This window comes from Peromyscus maniculatus, chromosome X, assembly GCF_049852395.1.
Source record: "Peromyscus maniculatus bairdii isolate BWxNUB_F1_BW_parent chromosome X, HU_Pman_BW_mat_3.1, whole genome shotgun sequence".
Lineage (NCBI taxonomy): Eukaryota > Metazoa > Chordata > Mammalia > Rodentia > Cricetidae > Peromyscus > Peromyscus maniculatus.
Genome location: NC_134875.1, coordinates 135,833,603 through 135,857,548, shown reverse-complemented (window position 1 = coordinate 135,857,548; position 23,946 = coordinate 135,833,603). Strand labels below are relative to the sequence as shown.

At 40.3% G+C, this 23,946-nt stretch overlaps 1 protein-coding gene across 1 annotated transcript in view; it reads left to right on the top strand.

Annotated features, from left to right (window-relative positions):
* The window catches only part of Dgkk (diacylglycerol kinase kappa), a 128,147-nt gene continuing 104,201 nt past the window's right edge, over nt 1-23,946 (top strand). Inside the window, exon 1 of the mRNA XM_006995409.4 lies at nt 1-893. Coding sequence (XP_006995471.1) covers nt 183-893 — 711 coding nt within the window. The 5' untranslated portion in view covers nt 1-182. The remainder of the gene's footprint in view (nt 894-23,946) is intronic.

Genomic DNA, 23,946 nt, shown 5'->3' with positions numbered 1-23,946 from the left:
CCGGGAGACGCTGCGCGCCCCTGGGTTAGACCTCAGAGCTGCGCTAGCCATGGAGCGAAGCGGGTGCAAAGTTTGGCACCCCGCAAAGGGATGTCAGATAAGAGTGGGCGGACCGCCCGAGGGCTTTTTAGCTTTCCAGTCTTAGGGGCGCCGGCTGCCGGGACCCCAGACGGTGCGCTGCAATGGACGGTGTAGATTCGGCGGCCCAGGGCACTGCCCAGCCTCAGGATGGAGAGCAGCCGGCCGAGTCCCCAGAGCCGCCGCCGCCGCCTCCCGCTCCGCCGCCGGCTCCACCGCCGCCGGCTCCTCCACCAGAACCAGAACCAGAACCACAACCAGAACCACAACCAGAACCAGAACCTGCTCTGGGACCCTGCCCAGAGGCGACTCCAGAACCAGACGCAAATCCAACTCCAGAGCCGGCCCCGGAGCCGGACCCAGGACCAGACTCAGAGCCGGACCCAGAGCCGGACCCAGAACTTGTCCCAGAGCCGGCCCAGGAGCCGGTCCCAGAATTTGCCCCAGAGCCGGCCCCAGAGCCGGTCCCAGAATTTGCCCCAGAGCCGGCCCCAGAGCCGGTCCCAGAATTTGCCCCAGAGCCGGCCCCAGAGCCAGCCCCAGAATCTACCCCAGGTCCAACCCTAGAGTTGGCCCCAGAACCGACTAGAGAACCTACCCCCGATCTTGACATAAGGCTGGTCCTAGAGTCAGCCCCAGAACCTGACGAGGAGAGGGCCCCAGAGTCGTGCCCTGAGCCGACTCCAGAGAGTCCAAAGATGAGTTCAGCACTACAACTGTTGCAGGTGGTCCTCGCAGAGAAAGATCAAAAGCTATCTCCATTGCCATCTCCATTACCATCGCCCAGAATTTCAGCAACGTGGTCCAGAATAAAGGTAAGAAAAGACCCCGGGGGGAGGGGGGTCGGCAAGGTGAGGTCGGATGGCTATGGAGTTTGCTGGACTCTGGGCATCCCTTGCATCCATTTGGCTGCCACTCACTGACCAGAAAGATGTGGGACTGGGAGAGCCTGGGGAAGCGGGAAGTGTCAAGGAAGCGGGAAGTGGTTGGGAGGCGGGAAGCAACATGTGGGAAAAAAAGAGTAGGCCATTTAGGGTTCGGAAAAGAGGCGACAGCAGAGGTGGGAGTCATAGCAGTTTCCCCCATGGGAGGAAGTGACAGTGCAGTGGGCATCTATATCTTGAAAAAGCAGTGAGAGGCACCCCCAGGGAACGCAAGATACCTGAAGTATTTGGGGATAGCTCAAGGTACTTAAGTGGAAGACACTGAGGGGGGGGAGGGCGATGGGACACACCTCTGGCACAGTCACTGCAGCAGAGGCCCAAGCCGCAGAGCCTCTGCCCGCTAGGCCCCCCCTGCCACTGAGGAGGAGGGGGCACATCAGCTGAGACGCAGCTGAAGACTCTCTAGGGAGGTTCCTGGTGCCTCTGTCCACTGCTAGGCACTGGTACTCCAGGCAGAGGTGAGGGGAAGGGCGGCGCCCACGCGCACTGCAGGGGAAGGGCAAGGTTCCCTGGGAGGAGTGGGGGAGCATGCGTGTGTTGAAGCCACCATTCTGTCTGCAGGATTTCCCAGCAGGTAGGTGCAAACACAGTGATACAGTGATGCGAGGCATCATACGCAGGCAACTGGCATCCCAAGCCAGGACCAGTTGGAATAGTACTGCAGTCCTTGTTTAGAGACGTGAAAACACGAGTTGGGTTTTGTGAGCAGAGCGTGTGAACCGCAACTTCATCTCTACGGCTCTACAGCAATTCCTTGTGAATGAAGGGTCCTCTGGCACCAGTCCACGCCAGAGGAGGGAGGAAGGTTTTTCAAAGTCTACCTCCCGTCTATCTGATTCTCTCTCTCTCTCTCTCTCTCTCTCTCTCTCTCTCTCTCTCTCTCTCTCTCTCTCTCTCTCGTCCCCATAGTCTAAAACTGTGAAAATTATGATAATGCATATGCCTCACTGTTCCCCCTAAGAAAAATACACAGGTGGGGGCACAAGCAAATAACACAACATGCCAACAACGCCAGCCTATCCTGCGCTTAGCAGAGCTAGGAACATGTCTTGGGAATCCTACTGCTGTGAACTGCACACTTGTAGAATGCAGAATGCAGGGGTTTGGGGGTAGAACTGGCATCATGAAATAGCTTGCCAAATATCTGCAGTGAAAGTTTCAAAGAAGACAAAAGGGTGGAAATTTAAATAAATAAAATGAGATGATAGTGACTTGGATAATTAAAAAATTGGGGATGGATCTTTCCCCTTTCCTGCAGATACCCTTCCTTGGGGAGATTTCAAGAAAGGGGGGTGGGCAGCTAAACAGGGAGGCCATCCTAACCCCGAGGCTAGCTGTTGTCTCTTTGGAAGGGTTTGCTCTAAGCTAGTGAGTGGGAGATGAGCAAGAATCACCTGACCTGTGGCCATCTTAAGTGAAATTTGAGGAACCAGGCTGAATAACTGGCCTAGCTCCTTGATTACCTGGATGGTCTTCGAGGGCATTTTCCCTTTGGCCTCAGGAAGGCATACTGGGGGCCAGGACCCCCTTTCCCAATCCCCAGTGAAAATCATTCCTTAGCTCTAAAAGCATATTTCTACCAGCTTGACTGGAAAATGTCGGTTGCCAGATATGAGGATCAAAGCAAGGGGAATCGGAGTATTTTCCTTTATATTGTACTGGTTCACATATAGTGGCTGGGTGGCTCACTGACCTGTGACAGCATTTATAGGAGGCAAAGACCCCAGGGGTTGACTTTGGCCTCAGAAGAGTCAGGCATTTGTTAACCCACCTATCTGTAGAACAGAGTTACGAACCCTAACTATCCATCCAGAAGGACCTGTAGATAAACTACTAGAGGGTCCTGGAGATTCCAAGGATGCAAAAGATGTAGGTAAATGCTCACAAAGTTAAGGAATTCAGTTCTCCAATATCTTCCATGCTGATATGCCATTGCCCTCTGGTGCAGTTGGCAACAGCTGATATTCAGTGATAGGGTCATTTTCTTCTTCATTATTTCAAGCAAGCAGCACTTAGAAACAGCTCACTTGTATCTTAACATTCAATACAAATAGATTGCCTTATTAGCTGGGGGTAAGTGTGTTCTCAGATACTGCCTCCTTGAGGAAAGCTTGGGAAAACAGACACACACACACATACACCGTCTCAAACAACACAAGTCTTGGTATTCAAAGAAATCCTTCATAGCAAGTATGAAATCTAGCTTGAAAATTTAAAAAAAGAAACAGGCAAAAGCAAGTGGCTGAGAATATGACTGCACGTTTTTTCCAGGTAATATTGTTGGCTGGTATTTTAATAAACAAACAAACAAACAAACAAACAAACAAATAAATAAATAATGAGCATCTTCCTGCCTGTACTTTGGAGCATTCAGTAAGTTTTCAGGACCTACTAGCTGCAGTCCTATGCAGACACTAGAGACTGCTAAAGGAGGCTCGTGTTTTCTTTCGCAATAGCTACCAGGGTCATTAGAGTTTGTGAACCAAACCTATCTGCTCCTTCCCTTCTACAATGCTTTGATTCCCAGGAAATGAGCTTTGGTCTCCCACCTGGTGGCAGTAAATGTAAGTAAGGATGTGTGAATTGGTTCTTTAACAACACTATGACTCTCTTGGGGGGCGTGGGACTTATATGAAGTGGATCATATTTGCTTCTCTCCCCTCAGTTGTGCCTGAAGAAAGACAGCTTGTATTTTTTATTTAATGGATTTTGAGCAGTTATAAAATTATAATCACACTGTATGAGTGACTGATGAAAATGTGGGGAGAAATACACATTTGTGACTGTGATTTGTGGGTGGAGGGGTTTGTGGATCCCTATTAATGACTATACAGTAATTACCATCACCCAAAATCTATAAAAGTACAGTGTTTGTCCACTGAGCTGATGTTTTGGGGCACATATTTTCTTATAAAACAGAATTTTTCCAAATATTATCATCATGTATGTTTATTACTATGAATTTTTTTTATTATTTCCTGAAAATAAAATAAAAATAAACTAAGGTTTGGTACATTACACAAATAGCAAACATTTATCATATATTATATTGGGTAAGTCTTACTTGATTATTTTATTAGCTTACCTGTTTCTGAGTTTCTCAAAAGTAGGGACTGTCTTTCTCAGTGATTGGTGCAATGCAGTACTCCTTGGGTTTGCTCAATAAGCTAAAGCTTGGAACCTATCAACTCCATTTCCAGCAACACAGAGATTGTTGCTCAGAATAAATGAAAATACATTCTCATCAGTTTCAACGTGAGAATTAAAAGCTTATTTAAATAGCCTGATATATATATATATATATATATATATATATATATATATATATATATATATGCGTGTGTGTGTGTTTGTATAATCCCTTAATGAAATGAAGTCAATTTAATAATATATATTAAATACCCCAATATATGTGATATGTATGTATACATGCATATGTATGTACACACATATATATCCCTCAAAGAAGTGAAGTCAATTTAATATGTATTAAATATCCCAATATATGTAATATGTATGTATACATGCATATACACACACAGAGAATTGGCATTGAAAATATAAATATAATTAAGAAAAATATTGCTAGCAATTTTCAATAGCTAAAAGTGTTCTTATCCCAGCAGCAGCAGCAGCAGCAGACTAATGATGTTGGTTTTTTCTTAAGTGTACAGAATATCTGCAGTAACCGTAAACAGCTTTAGGATTGCAGATTCAGATATTTAACCTGTTGAAGGTCAGGATGATACTGCTTTCTTGCCTCTTGGGTTATTTTTTAACCATTTATTTGGTATATTCTGAGAGCTCCTGAGTATTTGCTGCAGGATGTCCTCGAAAAAATAATGAGGTATTTGGTCAGTGCATCTTTTCTTTCTGAATGTACAATTCTTATGTATTTATAAAGATCTCCAGCTGGGGCTTCTGCAGGTCTGTAGTACAAAACGAAGGGCAGAACCTTTACCCATAATGCCTCCCAAGAAGAGGGGGAAAAATCTACAGAGGCCAAAGAGCATTGTAAGAAGGCTTACAAAATTTTTTCTGCTAGCATGGTTCTTTACAATTTATAGAACGCTTTCCTCTGTGTTTGTAACTTCTTCACTACTGTGAGGAAGGCAGTAGGGTAGCTAAGGACGAAGACAAAGCCAGATGGCTAATAGTATCTATTGATTAATTTCAATGCTGTGGTGCTTCTATGATATTAATATATTGCTTTGTGCAACACATAGGCTCCTCATTTATCTAAGGACAGCGCTGACGTAGTTCCAAAGCAATGATTCCTGTTCTACTTCTGGTGCTCCCAGAGGGGTCTGGCATAGAGCAAGACCCTGAAAAGAAAAGAGTAGCAGTGTAAGATCTTGAATCTATTATCACAGAGATATTTGGGGGTCGAGAGGGAAATAAATAGAAGTCATGCTAAGGATAGGGACAAAGTGATCAACTTTGCCAACACCTGCAAATTGTGACTGCCTCATTGAAAAAAAAGTGAGGATAAATGAAGAAGGCCATGTATTTCAGGGAGCTGTACTGTCCTCATCAAAGCAAATGAACTTTAGTCTCAAAATAGAAAAACTCAATGTATGAGTATATTTTTTTAAAAAAATATAGAGATACAAGCACCTTAGTTATTAAAATTTATCCCTAATCTAAAAATTATCAAAAGGAAGTCTAAGAAAGATTGTTTCTTAGCCGTCATCCAGGTCCTCAAAGCTACTATCTGTCAAAGAAAAGTTAGAAAGTAAAAAGGAGAAACCATCTTAAACAGTATTTGGACTCTTTAAAAGATCATGGAATTTATACATTTTGTGCATACTCTGTAGCCCATGCCTGTTCTCTGATGAAAATTATGGAGGCGAAAACCACTCCTCCAAAGGAAATCTCTGACAGTCTCTGGGTTGCTCCCCATCAAAGCTGCCAACACTGTTTCTTCCAGTTCCAGGAGATGTCCAAGACAAGCAAGAAAGGAGGTGAGTGGTTGTCAGGAGGAAGGATGGAGAGGAGCTTAAGGTATAGGACTTCATTTAGGAAGGACAAAGGTTTGAGACTTAGTTAATGCTGCTGCTTGGACACCCTTGTGAACAACACAATCTAGCCCACAAGATTGTGCACATTAAAACTATTAATCCCATGATCTGTGAACTACATCTGTTTTTAAATTGTTTTTTTTGGGGGGGGGGTGTTTTTGTTTTTCCAAGACAAGGTCTCTCTGTGCAGCTTTGGAGCCTCCCTGGAACTCACTCTGTAGATCAGGCTGGCCTCAAACTCACAGAGATCCGCCTGACTCTGCCTCCTGAGTGCCGGGATTAAAGGCCTGTGCCACCACTGCCCTGCACATCTGTAATTTTTAAAGACAAGGAAAAGTAAAATATCCTTCAGCCTCAAGATAATGAATTGCTATCCCCCACAAACACATAAAAGAAGCAAATTGCAAAATTATTTAAGAAGGGATTTTTTTTTTCAAAAGGAGATTCTCTTAACTTAAAAAAAAAGAAAGAAAGAAAGAAAAGAAAAACCCAAAGACAAACAAAAACCTCCTTATTCATTCCCATCCCCAACATTTAACTTTGTTTTAAATATGGAAGTATTTAAAGGGTAAATACTCTCAAAATCCCCCATCAATGGAATGTATTGTCTCTTCATATATACATTCTCTTCTCCCACTCCTGAGTCTCGCTATGTAGCCCTATATGGCCTGAACCTTGGTACCTATATCAAGCTAGCCTCAAATTCATGTCAGTCTCCTTGCCTTTGACTCCAGCATGTTAGAATTACATATGTGTACCTAGGCCCGTGCATTTTCACTTAAAAATAAATAAATATTAAAACAAAGATTCCCTGATCTTATAAACATTGAATTTCCAGGGAAAGGATAAGAAAAAGAAAAGAAATAGCAACTGCTTCCAGGTGACCAAAGCACAGGTGTGTGTGTGTGTGTGTGTGTGTGTGTGTGTGTGTGTGTGTGTGTGTACATGTGTGGGCGCACCCACTTGTGCAGCTGTATGTGCGTGTATGCACTTGCATGCATATAACTTCCCGTAAAGGCCAGAAGAGGACATCGGATTCCCTGGAGCTGGAGCTCCAGATGGTTGTGAGCCACTTGATATGAGTGCTGGAAATTAAACCCTGGTTCTCCGAAAGAACAGTGAGTGCTCTTAATATCTATGCCAGAGCTCGCCAGCCCCAAGAACCTATTCACAAAGTTTCTATTTCAAAATTTCTATGTGCTTATGGGGCTTCCATCTCTCACCGGACGATGAGGCTGGATAATTAGTCTCGGCTGTCTGGTCAGCGAACCCCAGAGATACACCCGAGAGCTAAGTCGCCCCAGCACTAAGATTATGAGCATATACTACCACTCGTGGCTTTCCATGCCTTCATTCTTGCGCTACAAGCACTTCACACCTTAAGTCACCTCCCCAAATGTAGCACGTGATGGTGGAGGGACTATTGTCCAAGCCTCACAAAGGGTCATGAACTTTTCTTCCAAAATACACTTTAAAAATACAATTTTAATTAATTTATGCATTTATTGAGTGCGTGTGTGCACACATTCACAAACCTGTCCCATGGCGTCTTTAGTGCTTGGGACAATTTCAGAGAGTCAGTTCTCCCCTCACATCATGTGAGTCCTGGGGATCGAACTCCGCTCATCATGCTTGTTGGTAAGCGCCTTTCCCCACTGAGCCATCTTACTGACCCAATTATTTTCAGAAGGAAAAATTAAAGAAACTATTTCTAGTGGGAACTGACCCACATTCACCCAAACCTAACAGCTTTATTATTAATATGTGATTTAAAAAAATGAGCGAAGAATAGAAAAAGTAGTAGGGAAGAAACAGAAACAAATACAAGAATGTCCATTTGAGGAAAAGCACCCCCAGCCTAACAAAGCCCCCCCCTCACTTTCTTTCTCAAAGTAAGTAAGTGTATTTAGACATGATCAGGTACACTGTGGGTGACATAGCCATTTGGGAAATGTATTAGAATTAGAGAAGGAAAAAAAGATAGAACATGAATAGGAATTTAAAAAAATCTTTCATTTTGGCCAACAACGATACCACCAATTCACCAAAGTTCCAGATAATTTTTTCCAGTGAGAGGGGGAAGAGATTAGGAAGAAGGAAGGGAAAGATGGGAAGGAAAAAATAAAATGAGAGTAAGGGCCCCTGGTCGACATAGTGAGCTCTAGGATAGCCAGGACTATGTAGAGAGACTGGAGAGAAAGGGAGAGGGAGAGACAGAGACAGAGAGAGACAGAGAGTTTGTTTCTGCTCTAGAGATGAACTCAGGACTTCATCTGCGCTAGGCAAGCGCCCTACCACTAAGCTACATCTATATTCCCATTAAATATATACTGCTTGAGACAATGTATATCGTTCCTGGTCAATTCACCCCAACCCACAATAAAGTGGAAAAAACACAAAATCATCTTATATGACCCTTTCAAGTGGTGGGGGTACACCCAAATCCCAGGGCTACTATTTATATTTTATCCTATTTGTTTTATTTTGTGCTTTGGATTATGATGAAGGGTCTCATGGAGTGTCAGCTTGTCTCCGGTACAGCTAAAGCTGTCTTTAAACTCCTTACCCTCCACTTTCACCTCCCAAATGCTGAAATTACAGGCACATGTGCCTTCCTCTTTTAAAATATTGTTTGTTTTGTTTTATTTTTTGTTTTTCCAAGACAGGGTCTCATTATGTAGCTCTGGTTGTCCTAGAACTCACTCTGTAGACCAGGCTGGCCTTGAACTTACAGAGATCCATCCGCCTCTGCTTCCTGAGGTCTGAGATTAAAGGCATGAACCTCTATACCCAGTGCTTAAATGTTCATTTTTTAAAAAGATTTATTGTATTTTATGTGTATGTGTCTTTTGCCTGAATGTACAACTGCATACCATGTGTGTACAGTGCCCTTGGAGGCCAGAAGAGGGCCTTAGATCCTCAGGAACTGTGGCTACAGATGGTTGAGAGCCATCATGTAGGTACAGGGAACCAAGTCTGTGTCCTTTGCAAAAGTATTTCACAGCCCATCTTTTTGTAAAAGGAAGGGAAGAAAGGAAAAGAATTTTTTTTAAAGAAAGGTGTTCCAAATCTAATTTTTTCAAACAAATTATTTCATTTAAAGAAAAGGAAAGGGCACAAGCATGATGACCTGAGTTTGATCCCTAGAACCTAAGGTGGAAGGTACATCTCTCTCACACACACCACCACCACCACCACCACCACCACCACCACCACCACCATCATGTAGGTTTTTTAAAAGAAAGGGAAAGAAAAGGGCTTTGCACTGAAGGCCTCCAGTGGTATTAAATTTTGTGTCCATGGTAGTGCTTCTCTATAAGTATATTTTGTTTTTGAGACAGTATCTTGCCCCGTTGTCCATGCTGATCTGGGCCTCACAGTACTCTTGCCTCAGAGTCTTGCAATTGTACATGTGTATCACCCTGTCTTTCTTCTATTTTTAAAATTTGTTTTTAATTTTTAGATTTATTTACCTTATGGATGTTTTGTCTGCACATATGTATGTATACCGTGTGATGGCTGCTTTCTACAGAGGTTGGAAGAGGGCATTGGATCCCCTGGAAATGGAGTTATGGATGGTTTTGAGACACAATGTGTGTGCTGGGAACTGAACCCAGGCCTTCTGCAAAAGTAGCAAGTGCTCTTAAACACTGAGCCATCTTTTATTTTATTTTTGTTTGTTTATTCAGAGCTGAGGACCGAACCCAGGGCCTTGCACTTGCTAGGCAAGCATTCTGCCACTGAGCTAAATCCCCAACTCCAACTCTTTTAATCCTCTATCCTCTAAAAATGTTTCTTCTTAAATTGCTATATGAGGTAATAGATTTCAATGTGGCATTTTTATCCATCCTTAATTTTGGCTAATCTTCCTTATCCACTTTTCTCCCTCATCCCCATGCCTGACTCCAGCAATCTTTTTTTTTACTTTCATGTCTCATGTTTTCTCTTAACCTCCTCAATACATTTCTTTAATAATTCTTTTTACCCACTAATGATTAGTCCTCTTTCTAGTTTCTTGACCTATACCCACACTCTCGCTCATAAATGCAAACACACACACACACACACACACACACACACACACACACACACACACACCTACCTAGGACCAGCATATGAGAGAGAATGTAAAGATCTAAGTCTGGGTTACACCACTTAATAACTTCCAAAGACATCCATTTTTCTCCAAATTTCATTTTTTCTTTAGTGCTAAACAGAATTCCATTGTGTATATGTACCATATTTTTGTTATTTCTTCATCAGATGATGGATATCTAGGCTGATTCCATGTCTTGCTACTGTGAATACAGCAGCAACAAACATAAATGTACAAGCACCTTTGTAATAGAATATAGCTAGCCTTTTTACTATACACCCAAGAGTGGTATAGCTAGGCTATCTGGCAATCCTGTTTTTAAGTTTTTGAAGGGTTCCCATAATTATTTCTATGTAGTTATAACAGTTTATTCTCCACCAACAGTCATCCCTTGTTATTTTCTTGATGATTGCTTTTCTGACTTGGGTGAGATGGGACCTCAAAGCATTTTTAATTTACATCTTCCTGATGACTGAGGACGTTGTGCATTTTAAAAAGTATTTACAATTTCCAGTTTTTCTTTTGAGAACTGAATGTTCAGTTCATTAGCCCATTTGTTGATTGCCAGGGATCTTTTTTGGTATTTAGGTTTTGAAGTTCTTTATATATTCTAGATATTAACCCCTTGGCTGTAACATAGCTGGAAAATATTTTCTCCTAGTTTATAGGGGTCTGTTTTTCAAAATGAAACAGGCTCTCCAGGTCTAAGTACTTCCTCAGCACCATGAAAGTAAGAAGAAATAAGAAGGAGGGAGAGACATACAGACAGAGCTAGAGCTAGCTAGCTAGATAGGTTAGATAGATTAGATAGAAACAGAGACAGAGAGAGAGGCAGAGACAGAGACAGAGAGACAGAGAGAGGCAGAGACAGAGTAGAAAAAAAACTTTTATCATAAGAGGAGATACTTAGAGCTTTGTAAAATCAATAGACCTTATTTCTCTCCACACTCAAGAAAGAAGACATTTTCAAAGAAAAAGATAAATTCTCCCAATCCAATACAAATTGGCCATAATCTCAATAACATCATTGATCTTTCTTGCCCCAAAGAGATTTTTCAAAACAAAGAGAAAAGTAAAACGTCTTTTTTTCAGGCCTGACATCTGAAAATAGAAAGTACCCTTTCCACCCAGTCCCTCCACAGACTCAGAAATATAAAGGAAAAGGTAATAAATATCCTTTTTGAACCATGACAGTGAACCTAAAATTTAGAATCAAAGGCTAAAGGGCAGTACATATTTAATCCCAACATGGCATTCTCCCTCCCCTAAATAATTTTGACTACATACCCCATCATCCAGGAAAGCTGAATGCTCAAGAAGGCAGATCCTATCTAAATGAACAACGATTAGTAAGGTAAACCTACTGAAAAAAAAAAAAAAACATAGACTTCCTTTCCAAATCAAACTAACATGACTTGGCTAATGGCTGCATCATTATTTCATGTAACACCACAGAGACTCTAGAGTTCAAAATAGAATTTAAGACAGTAACATTCTTCCTAGCAACTCCCAGTAAGACACATACCCAGCAGTCAGTGGCCCTTACCTAGTCTCATCATGGGACTGACATACCATCTTTGAGCAGTCCTCTCATTATGTTCTGGTTTAAATGTCTTTTCTTGTAGGCTTTGATTTTCATGGATTCATTAAATAGTATCTCCAAGATGAAAGAATTTTAAATTCACTTTTTTTTCTTTCTGTGCTATATGTGCTGAGCATTGTGCTAAAACCTGAAGGTTTCTTACGTGTTCAAGAGATCACATGGATGAGACTTACATTTATCAAAAGTGGCAAATGATAAATCCAGATACCGCATACTTTGACAAGGTATTCACTGTGAATAACCAGTTGTCTCAGCACACCTCACCTCAAGCAAGCAAACAAACAAAAAATCAGCACAATAAAAGTGTGCTAGTTTCTGAGAAAACAAGAAAGCTTCTAAAATTAAATGAAAGTTTTCTAGCACTCCATTGAGAAATAATTGTTAATTCCTTGCTACATTTTTCTGTTTATTTCACTGAATATATTCCTGCAGTCTACATAGTAAGACTTCAACGAATGTACAACTATGTCTCCCTTTTCGCCTTCTCAATCACCCCTTTCAAACACAGTTATTATATTGTGTTAATTGTTTTTAGGAAACACATAATAATTTTAACTTGAAGTTTATCTAGTTGAGCTCCTGTATGATTTGATTGATATGCATGTGTTTGAAATGCAGCTGAGGTAAGTATCTGCTCTTTAAAGTAATTTGAGTATCCATCCTGTAAAGAACAATTGTTATGGTTATTTCTGTATCAAATGGCAGTTTCATCTCATATTTACTTTTAACACTCTGGTAGATATTCAGATCTCATTTGTTCAGCTAGCTTTTGTAATTTTTCCTTGAAGAAAAGGAGCTGAACAAACCCCATTCTCTTCCTCATGTATGTTTGTAAAAGAAAAATTTAAATTTCTGCGACTCTATTAGACCACTTTTCACCATATGCGGAATAAAAACGAGACTTACTTTGAGTAAGCTGGCAAATGAGATACCTAGATGCCAAAACGAAACTGTGGATGGGGATTATTTGTTTTACCAAATGCTTTGCCAAAGTACTCACTGTGTTAATAGCTAATTCTCTCAGCATGCTTTTTCACAAACAAAAAGCAAACCAATGTAATGCAGGAAGGTATACTAATTTCAGAAAATATGACTGGTGGCTTTGTCTGTAATGCACAGTTATATGTCATTTTCAATTTGGTGCCACTGACTGGGAAAGAAAATATATATCCTACATGTGATGATATTATCAACAATTGTGAAGACATACCAGATCCATCCAGCTTTCCTTAACCAAATGTAGTAGGCAGTTCAGAATTAATAAACTCCATACAATCCAAACAAGGTCGAATTAGAAATGTAAAAGGCAACTGTAATGCATTATTAAGTAAGATGAGAATAGTCTTCAGCCTGTCTGACTTAGTAATTTTCATCTTCCAAAGCATTGTAACATTTACCATTTAAGCCTCTTGCTTTAACGAGCCTATAAGAGAGATTATTGGTCCCTGGGGATAAGGATTCCTACCTCATCTTCTTCAAGCACAGGACCAGGGACAGAGGCTCCCTATTAATACCTAACAGCTTTGCAGAATACCTCTGAATACAGAATACCTCTGAAATGAGGTGGTGGGCCTGGAGACTGATAGGCATTACCATTCATAGAGCACTGCTTAGCTGAATCAACTGACTACATTTCCAACCTTGAGCTGGGCATGGTGAGGTACGTTTGTCATCTCGGCTCTTGGGAGACAAAGGCAACAGGATTGCTGCAACTTCAAGGCCAGTCTGGGCTGCACAGGAAGTTTCAGGCCAGCCAGGACTACACAGTGAGATCATGATAATAACAATAACAACAAATTTGAGACTTTGCTCCTTATTTGCTTTCTCCTGCAGATAGTGGCTCTACCTATTCTCTTCTGGGATTTTGAAGTTTGAGGCAGGAAATAAAAACCACCTAGTGGCCGGGCTGTGGTGGCGCACGCCTTTAATCCCAGCACTCGGGAGGCAGAGGCAGGAGGATCTCTGTGAGTTCGAGGCCAGCCTGGGCTACAGAGTGAGTTCCAGGAAAGGTGCAAAGCTACACAGAGAAACCTTGTCTCGAAAAGCCAAAAAAAAAAAAACAAAACAAAAAAACAAAAAACAAAAAAAAACAAAATAAAAACCACCTGGTAAACAAAACTTGACTAGCAAAGCCTGAAAGTCAGAAAGGGTTTCCTTTAACCCTGTACTCTGTCAGTCTTCAGTCTCCTGAAGTTGGAGAAGTCTTCTCTCTCTAAACCGTGACTCTAACAGTAGTTTCTAAGTGCTAGTTTTTATAAGGAGCTTTCATGGTAATTTCCTCTGATAAGCATCATCTGCATTTATGATCAACATCTAATATACTGTTCCATTATTTACTTACCTCACTAAAAATATTCCTTGCAGAATGCTGGGATATAATTTTATTAAAACATCTAAACATAAACAGTAAAGAGATTCCTTTTTGCTGGTTTGGGTTTTTGAGACAGGTTCTCACTCTGTGCTTTGGATAGTTTTGAACTTAGGGTGATGGTGATCCTCCTGCTTTCCACTTCCCAAGTTCTGGAATGACAGGTATGAACCACGAATCCTAGCTAGAACAGACTTTTTGATTTTTGATTTCAAAATCTTATCAAGTTCTCCCCAACTTTCTATGACCGAAAATTTCTCTCCTATCAAGCTTGAGAAAAACACTAGCACATTTTTAGTTTCTGCCCTTCCTCTGCCTGACTGCTAGGACTAATGAAAATGACAATCTTGACAGGTATTTGGCCTCTTCTGTTTTAATATATTTATCCAGTGACGAGATCTCCAGGACCTTTGTGGGGGATGGGGTGGGAGGAGTGAGGTTCACTTCAGTCTCATGGAATAAAAGCCCACCAGTTAGTGGGTTCCTCATCAGCTCTCACCAGTGAGTCCTTTTTGTAGAACTTCCAAAAGAGCTTCACTTTCCCTTCCCAGCAGCACTAGACTTTTCCAGAAGTTCTTGACTTTTCTTCTAACAGGAGAAAATAAAGCTAGGAACACTGAAAAGTTGCTTGACAGAATGCCTTAGTCCTAATAGCACCACTCCCTTTGAGCCTATGGGGGCCATTTTCTTTGAAACCACCACATTCCACTACATTTCCAACCTCAAGATGAGCATGGTGAGGTACGTTTGTAATCCCAGCTCTTAGGAGACAAAGGCTTGTAGCCATCTCATAATGCAGAAATGCATTTAGTTCAACTTCAAAAGTCCCCAAAGTCTATTAGTCTCAAGCCTGTTTAAAAGTCAAAAGTCTCCTCTGAGACTGGCAATCTATTAACTATAATCACTTGTAAATCAAAATGGAAAAAAAGAAGATCTCATACTTACAACATACACCATTTCAACAGGGAGGAAAGGGAGCATAGTGAGGAAATACTGGACCAAAGCAAGACCAAAAACCAGCTGGGCAAACTTCAACCTCTGCATCTTCATATCTGATGTCAAAGAGCTCTGCAGATCTCCAGCTCCTTTCAGCTTTGTTGAGTGCAACACACTTCTCTCGGCAGGCATCTCATGGCTCTAGCATCTCTAACATCTTGGGGTTTCTAAGACAATCCAGGCCTCACCTTCACAGCTTACACAATGACCTCTCTAGGTCTCCATTCAGGGACACTGCTGACACATGCCTGGCCTCAGTGGCTTTCCTTAGTCATGAAGGGAAATTCTATAACCCCTTTCTTCTATCCTTGACTCTAAAGCCAGAACCATGTGGCTGAGGCTGCAAATTCTGCTGCTAGCTGGGGCTGGAACATGGCCCCCTAGTGCAAATACATTCATTTTCACCAGCTTTTTGTTTTTGATGGTTTCCTTCACTGCCTAAGCTTTGCTATCTTGGAACTCAATTTGTAGATCAGGCTGGCCTCAAACTCAGAGATCTGCTTGCCTCTGTCTCTTAAATTCTGTGATTAAAGGCATGGACCACCACACCTGGCTCTAAGCTTTTCTTTAATTCCTTTTCACAAATTGGAAGCTCAGCTGGGTGGGATCTTGCCCTGAGGTCACCAACCCTTTATTCCATTTAGCATCAGTTTTTTCTTTAAACTTTTTATTTCCTTGAGCATTGGACTTGACTCCATTCTACTGCCTGGTGCTCCTTTTTTCCTCAAACTGTACATCTTCGATTTTTCCTTGCTCAGTTTGCTCCTTTTCATTAGATCTGCATAAGCATGGCCACTAATAACCAAGTAACACAGTTAGTACTAGGCTGTCTGGAAATCTCATTTGCCAGAGCTGCTAATTCATAACTCTTCAATTTAGCATCAGGCAGATTTTTTCTGACAAGGGCAGGAAGCAGCCACATTCTTCACCAAAATATCATAAGAAGGGTCTCTAGGCCACATACTAATATTCTTCTCTGAAGCCTCTTGAACCAGGCCCCCACAGTTCAAATCACCCTCATCACTACTCTCTTCCATGCTTCTAGTTAACACTGCTTAAAGCGTTCCACTGCTTTCCTAATCCGAAGTCCTAAAGTCTACATTCTGTCAAGAAACAAGTTTAGGCATAACATAATACTTCAGTCCCTGTTACCAACTTCTGTCTTAGTCATTGTTCTGTTACTGTGAAAAGACACGGTATCCATTGCAATCTTATAAAAGAAAACATTTAATTGGGGCTGGCTTACAGTTCAGCTGTTTAGTATATTATTGTTATGGTGGGACATGGCATTTGTGCAAGCAGACATGGTGTTGGAGGAGTCGAGAGATCAATATCCTGATAGGCAGGCAGTAGGAAGATAGAGAGACTTCTGAAACCTCAAAGCTCATCCCCAGTGACATACTTCCTCTAACAAATCCACATCTACTCTAATAAGGCCACAACTTCTATTAGTGCCACTCTTTATGGGCCTATGGGGCCATTTTCATTCAAACTACCACAGCAGGGTCTTTTGTCCAATGTAGTACAACATCATTGGCTGATTGTGTATGACAATTAAACCACTTTAAGTACTGGATCATATTATATGACACATGGAGAATTATTCCATGGCTATTTAAGAGCACTTAATAATGCCTAAAAAATTTGACTGTGGTTTTTTTCCTGATGTACAGGTGTGCTATTACTCTTTCTTTGTAAATAAGAACAAAGACTTTTACTTTCCAAATTCACTATCTGCCTAGTTTTGAGGAATGAACTTCGTTCAGGTATAAAGGATTTCCTGATAACAAATTCACATTGATATAAAAGTTTTGGGAGGATAAAGTGATGAATTTTGTTTGCATTAAATAAGGACAATATAGCACTCGTGCATGCACGCGCGCGCGCACACACACACACACACACACACACAGACACACACACACCCCAATTAGGTGGTGACCATCAAAAGTATCTGTAGAAGTGACATTATATTTGATTTGAAGCAAGGTCATGGAGACAGAAGAGACTGAAATATTCTAAAAAGTAAAATTGGTGAGGCCAGGATTACTGAAATCAGGAAGGCAACTAACAAACATACATTTTATTGATATGTAGCCACCACAGGGCTATTGATTAATGTTACATGGTTGAAGTGTAAACTGAGTTCATGGAGCCACTGCCAATGTCTTTGCATGCCACTTGAACCTAGTAAAGCTAAAACAAAGAAGTTTTGTTTGTTTGTGTTTGTATGTTTACAGTTTCAGGCTATCTTTGACCCACATTCCAACATTCATAAGTCTGGTCTACTTTCTCTATGAAATCATTCACATTAAATTTCTTAATACTTATTTTACTTTTATTTGTGTGTGTGTGTGTGTGTGTGTGTGTGTGTGTGTGTGTGTGTGTGAAACATGTGAATGTGCACATGACTGCAGGTGTCCATGGAGACCAGAAGAGGGTATCATATCCCCTGGAGCTGGAGTTACAGGTGGTTGTAAGCTGCCTGACATGGGTGCTGAGAACAGAATGCTTGTCCTCTGGAAGAGCATCAAGTGCTCTGAACCTTTGGGCCATCTCTCCAGCCCCCGCATCACAATGTTTTATGTAGTGAAGATAAGAAACTGTGTTTAGAATCCAGTAAAACCTTCTATCATCTTCATTACTACAGACACATAGAATGTGTTAGAGAGTGACTGGGGATTATTTACAGCCATGTTTAAAAAAGCACTTCAGTAATAGAATCTTGTAGTTTTCTTAATGAAAACATAAAGGAAAGTCTGATATTAAGATAAAACAAATAATTATTCTTTACTTCTCAAATATTAAAATGAGTTTGTAACTGAATTGCCTTCCCAATTATTTATTTTAGGCTTATATGACTGTGAATTTCCACACATAATTTATTACTGGATCTTGAGCAAGGAACCTGGCAATACAACAACACATTAAATAGAAAAAAGGAGCAAGTTAGAGTTTAACATTTGGCTTACTACATTCTGAGATAGATAATACTCTCATGGCAATATGGCCATTTTTGAGAGACTCTCTCCATCTCCTCCACCCCAGAATATGTTACATGTATCTCATAGAGTGGGTTTTCATTGCACTGCTTTTGGTTATAGGAACATAATTACTGGAAGTTGTGTTCATGAGCAAGAGCACCACACCAGGTAAACTGTAGATATGACTACAAATACGTGGTAAATGACAATATAAAGCTGTAGGCCTCTGTAAATATTTAAGGCAGAATAGTTGTTCCAAGTCCTATAAAATGGGCCTAAGTGTAGAATACATATTGATTTTGTAAGAGGCCCCAGTGTACTATAAACTGTACACAAAGCATATAAAAGAGCCAATTGTACATAAATTGGATGTACTGTTTATTATTGATTCAGAATTTACACTCTGCCCACATCCAGAAAGAATATGAAATAGCTTACAAAATCAAATGCAATAAAAGAGGGCAATTCAGCACAAATAAAAACAGGGCAAAGCTAATTCAAAGCAGCTGTGTATGAGACCTAAACTCATACGTGCTAGGTATAACATGAACTACAAATTCAATTAGGAGTACTTTTATTCTGCTGCTTTTAGTGGTTGGGAGACTTTGGGGAATGATTTGAAAGATTTAGGTCTCTTTGAGTTGATATTTGAGGGAATTGAGCTGATGCCCCATTTTATGCTTTATATCTTCCTATAGCAAGCTGTAGCAACCACAAAATGAAGACACAAAGGCTGCTGCCAAGACTGTGGTATGGGTGTTAATTAGTTGTCCTGGATGGCTGTGGGCTTGGGTTACTTTGGTATGCCTGCATTTTTCTAATATTCTAGTGTATCCTACTGTGAAGCACATCGGTGACCTTTTCAAAGAAATCCTTGTTCCATGGTACCTTGTAGCCAGAGGTTCAAGAGTTTGAACTCTGTAAGAATAAGGCCTTTGGAGCCCAGCTACTGCTTGCCTTTCCACAATAACAGCTGGAGCAAAAAGTAGAGTTTAACCTTTTATCTTTAATTGGCATATGTTGATTATATATATTTATGGGATAGTTGGATTTCCAACAGCTATATAGAGTATGTAACAATCAGATGAGCAGAATTGGCATATCTGTCACCTCAAGCATTTTACTAGAGAATTAGACTTTAAGCACACACATAAAAATAGGAACATGCAAATGATCACTTATTACACTATCATTCATGTATGTGTTATGATATTCACCTATGACCACTTTTGATGCTTAGGTATGCAGGTAAGTTTTAATATATCTGACCCTGTAAAATAGACTTTGTAGTTCACATGCCTTGCCAATAGGTGATTGGATGGTGACTAGGTAGGACTGTCTTTTTAAAAACTTTATTCTTCTAAATTAGTATACAAAATAAGGAATTTCATTACAATATTTCATGAATATATCACTGAATCTTGCTCTTACTTGTCCCCTCTCCCTATCCCTCCTTCTTTCTTCTCACTAGTCCTGTTCCTTCCTCCAAAGACTCCTTATGCTTTCATATCATATGAATTCATATGTACATAGATTTCTAAATTCTGCATATAACAGAAAAATGTGATATGTTGTCTTCCCAGCATTATCTTCTCTTGCTACTACCTCTCCATCTGTATCTCTCCCCCTCTATGCTTCTTCCTTCCCATTCATAGATCACAAGGGTATTGTATCTCTCAAAAGGTTGTAGATTTTTCTAACTTCCTATAGAGGTACTTTATGTACTTGGAGTAGCCCCATATTGATCATGCCATCTTGAATTGCTAGCCCTTAGTTTTAAACATACTTATTTTTGAAAAACAAAAACAATAATCTATCCAAAAAGTCCCACTCCCCCCAAAAAAACAAAATAAACATTTATTAAAGTTTTCAAGCATAGCCAAACTAAAGAGTTTTTTCCTTTTTTCCTTTTTTTTTTTGGTTTTTCGAGACAGGGTTTCTCTGTGTAGCTTTGCGCCTTTCCTGGAGCTCACTTGGTAGCCCAGGCTGGCCTCGAACCCACAGAGATCCTCCTGGCTCTGCCTCCTGAGTGCTGGGATTAAAGGCGTGAGCCACCAATGCCCGGCTGAGTTTTTTTCCTTTTTTTACAGTATTGGGATGGACCCTAGGACATACAAGACAAGCAGTTTAGCACTGAGCTGTAGTCCCAGTCACAAACTAAAGTTTATTGTATTTATTTTTATATAAATGTTATTTTAATTATTTATATTTACAGTGTGAGTCACAAAGAGTAACATTAAGCAAATAGCGAGTGATGTATCATTTGGTAATTTGGTAATCTTGAGTAATCAAGTGTTAATCAGAATTTAAACTAGTTATTTTATTCTTTTTGTCTGAATTGAAAAGCTCTTGACTCAAAATTTTTTCTTGTAGGCCGTACTTGAATCTGGAGGTAGGTATCCAGGGTTATTTTTTCATGAGGATTGAAATATAGCAGCTAAGATGTGATGTTCCTTTGGTAGTCCAAGTTATATCCAAATAGCTTTCACTGATTACAGGAAAAGCCTTGATTTGTTATACCAATGCCTCTGATCAAATTAGCAGCCTCAGCTTGAAAGGGGCTTAGTCAGGGAAAACAATGTCAAGAACTCTAACTCTAACTCATATCCCATCAAAAGGAAGATCATTTCTCTTCAGTGAGATGGGTAATCTAGCTCAGTTGGTAGTGCATGAGACTCAATCTCAGGGTCGTGGGTTTGGGCCCCATATTGGGCACCAGATTAAGTGTGATCCTAATTAGTCTTAACAATAAAACCTAGAGGAAGATATTAGGGTAAAAGCTGAAAGATCAGAGAAACAGAGCAGCAGCCACTAGAAACTTCTTACCTCTATGAATCCTCAGACTGAATGGGGGCTGGAGATCCTGTCTCCACCTGCCTTATATTCCTATCTCCACCTCCCTAGTGCTGGGATTAAGGGCATGCACCTCCACTGCCCAGCTCTGTTTCTCTTTTAGACTGGTTCAATTTCATGTAGCCCAGAGTGGACTTGAACTCCTGATCTTCCTGCTTCCTCCTCCCAAGTGTTGGGATTAAAGTTGTGTTCCACCACTGCTTGGCCTCTATGGTTAACTAGTGGCTAGCTCATCCCTCTGATCCCCAAGACAAGCTTTATTTGTCAGAACACAAACAAAATACCATACAGCAGGGACTTCTACCATTTCTAGAATAGATGCAGGCATTATTACATTATAATTTTGTCTGTTGTATACTGTATCAAAGTGTCATGTCTAAGGTGATATCTTTCATGTTTTAGGTACCATAAGTATGTTTTTTATCTTAACAGTTGTCTGGTAAATGTCAGTCAAGTGCTCTAACACAATCAATATGACAGTTTCTGACAAGTGCAAATGAAGTATTTTTAGGAAAGGGTACATTTTCTCTAATGTTTATAATATTATTTTATGAGTTGACCTTATATATTTAAATAAAATGTATTCCTTAATAGCTTCCAAGAAGCCAGTCTTTTACCCTGCCTAAACATCAACTCCAAATGAATCAAAGACCCTAATATAAAACTTTGAAACTCCTAGAGGAAAAACACTTCAAGATACAGATATAGCCATGAATGTTCTGAAAAGGACTCCGATGGCATAGGAAATAATACCAATAATTGACAGATAAGATTGCTTGAAATTTAAAAGCTTTTTTTTTTTTTTTTTTTTTTTTGGGTTTTTCGAGACAGGGTTTCTCTGTGTAGCTTTGCGCCTTTCATGGGACTCACTTGGTAGCCCAGGCTGGCCTCGAACTCACAGAGATCCGCCTGGCTCTGCCTCCCGAGTGCTGGGATTAAAGGCGTGCGCCACCACCGCCCGGCCAAAATTTAAAAGCTTTTGCACAGCAAGAAAACTAACACTTGGGTAAAGAGACAACCTATTGAACAGGAGAAAATATTTACTACCTATACACCTAATAGAGGTTTAATACTCAGAATATATATAGCAAGAACAGAAAAAAACCTAAATATAAAAAGACAAATGATTAGTTTGTCTAATTAATTAAAGGACCTGTGAAATGGACAGACAGTTCTCCAAAAAGGAAGTACAGATGACCAATGCACATATGAAAACATGGTTAAATATTCTTAGCTACCAGTGAAATGCAGATTAAAACTACACTGAGGGCCCAGAGATGGCTCAGTGGGTAAAGACACTTGCTGCCAAGTCTGACAACCCAAGTTCAATTCCTGGAACCCACATAAAAGTAAAAGGAGATAACTGATTCAACAAAGTTATTCTCTGACAGATCTCCACATCCATACTGTAGCATGTGCACTAGAGATTCTTTTAGTCTGTTTTGTGTACTGTTATGTCTGCTTGGCATACCTTTGGAGGGCCTTGCCATGCATTTGTGGAATACTGCTACTGATCACCTTTCTATACACCTATGATATTGAAGTTGGAGTTCACGTCTTCAGAGCCACTTCCTAATCAGGCATATGATAGCCATGAAATGATATGGTAATCTTTTTATATTGCCATTTGACTTTTTATAGAGCCTTAATTCAAAGTCCTGTAGCCTTGCATTCTCACCTCAGTCCCATCAATATTACCTCCATTGTGCAGATGAGAAAACCTAAGCTAAAGGACTAAGGAAAAAGTCAAGGTTCAAGTTCAAGACACCCAATTTAGAATAAATCTCCAGTCCACCTACTTAGCCCAGGATAGCCCCTTTGATCACACAAATTATCCATAACTTTGTAAACAAACTAAGATAATGGAGGATACCTCCTCAGGCATTGCACACAGGTAGCACACAGATATGCAAGTAGGCAAACAACCATACACAGAAAATAAAAATAAATAAATTTTGTTTACAAACATACTAGTCTAGAGGTATTGTCCCAGAACTGAGATATAAGAAACTGATTCTATTCCACTATGCCTTTGTGATTTGAGGCAAACCTTTTAACCTTTCACTTCATATTTGTAAATAAGGATATTTCTAATCAAGATATCCAGAAAGCATTTTACAATTCTATGTTCAAAGATATTTTGAGTCTTACAAATTCTGTAGAGTACTTTGTGTACCTTCAAAATGAATATGACATCAATGCAAAGAGGAATTTTCATTAAAAACAAGTAGAGAGGACTGAGGTGCAGCTCATTGATAAAGCCCTAGGTTTGAACCCCAGCATGGCGATAAACAAATAAATGAATACATAAACAAGTATACAAAGACATGGTTAGAACAAAGACTATTGCTGTTTAATCAGCTCCGGACTATGTTTTACTTCCACCTCTGCCTGATGTGGTATTACCACAGCAGTCTGAATCATCTCATAGGGTATTGACTGTGCAGTGGAATAGCACTAAGATGGTTACCATCAATGAGAGGAAATTTTCTAAGGGAGTGAAGGAGACTTTCTTTATTGCATTCCCCCCTTCAATGTATGTACTACAGGAGGGGAAATGTCATAAGCTTTTTCTAATAGTATTTCTATGTCCAACATTTTAATGTCATTGTGAATAAAATGGACTTATTAAGATCTACTCTTACCAGAGTAATAATGCCTCTGCTTCATCAATAGGTATAAAGGTGTAGAATGTGGAGCTAAAGTAAAGGAGTTTCGGTATAGTTAGTGGACTTTAAAGTAAGACACATTGTGTTGAGATCCCAGCCTAGTATCTAGTATTTCTTATCTAGGTAACCCTAGGCAACCCCCCCCCATTTACCTGTGAGTCTTTTTTTCCCATTAACTTTATGAGATAAATAATTCCCACCTTGTAAGGTTCTAAGGATCAAATAAAATCAAGTAGTTAGGCTAGTGCTTTGTACCTAGTCAATTCCTAAAAACAAGGTAGCTTCTACAGTGTTTAAGACACTGATTTTGTTCAAAACAAATGCTCGACCTGCC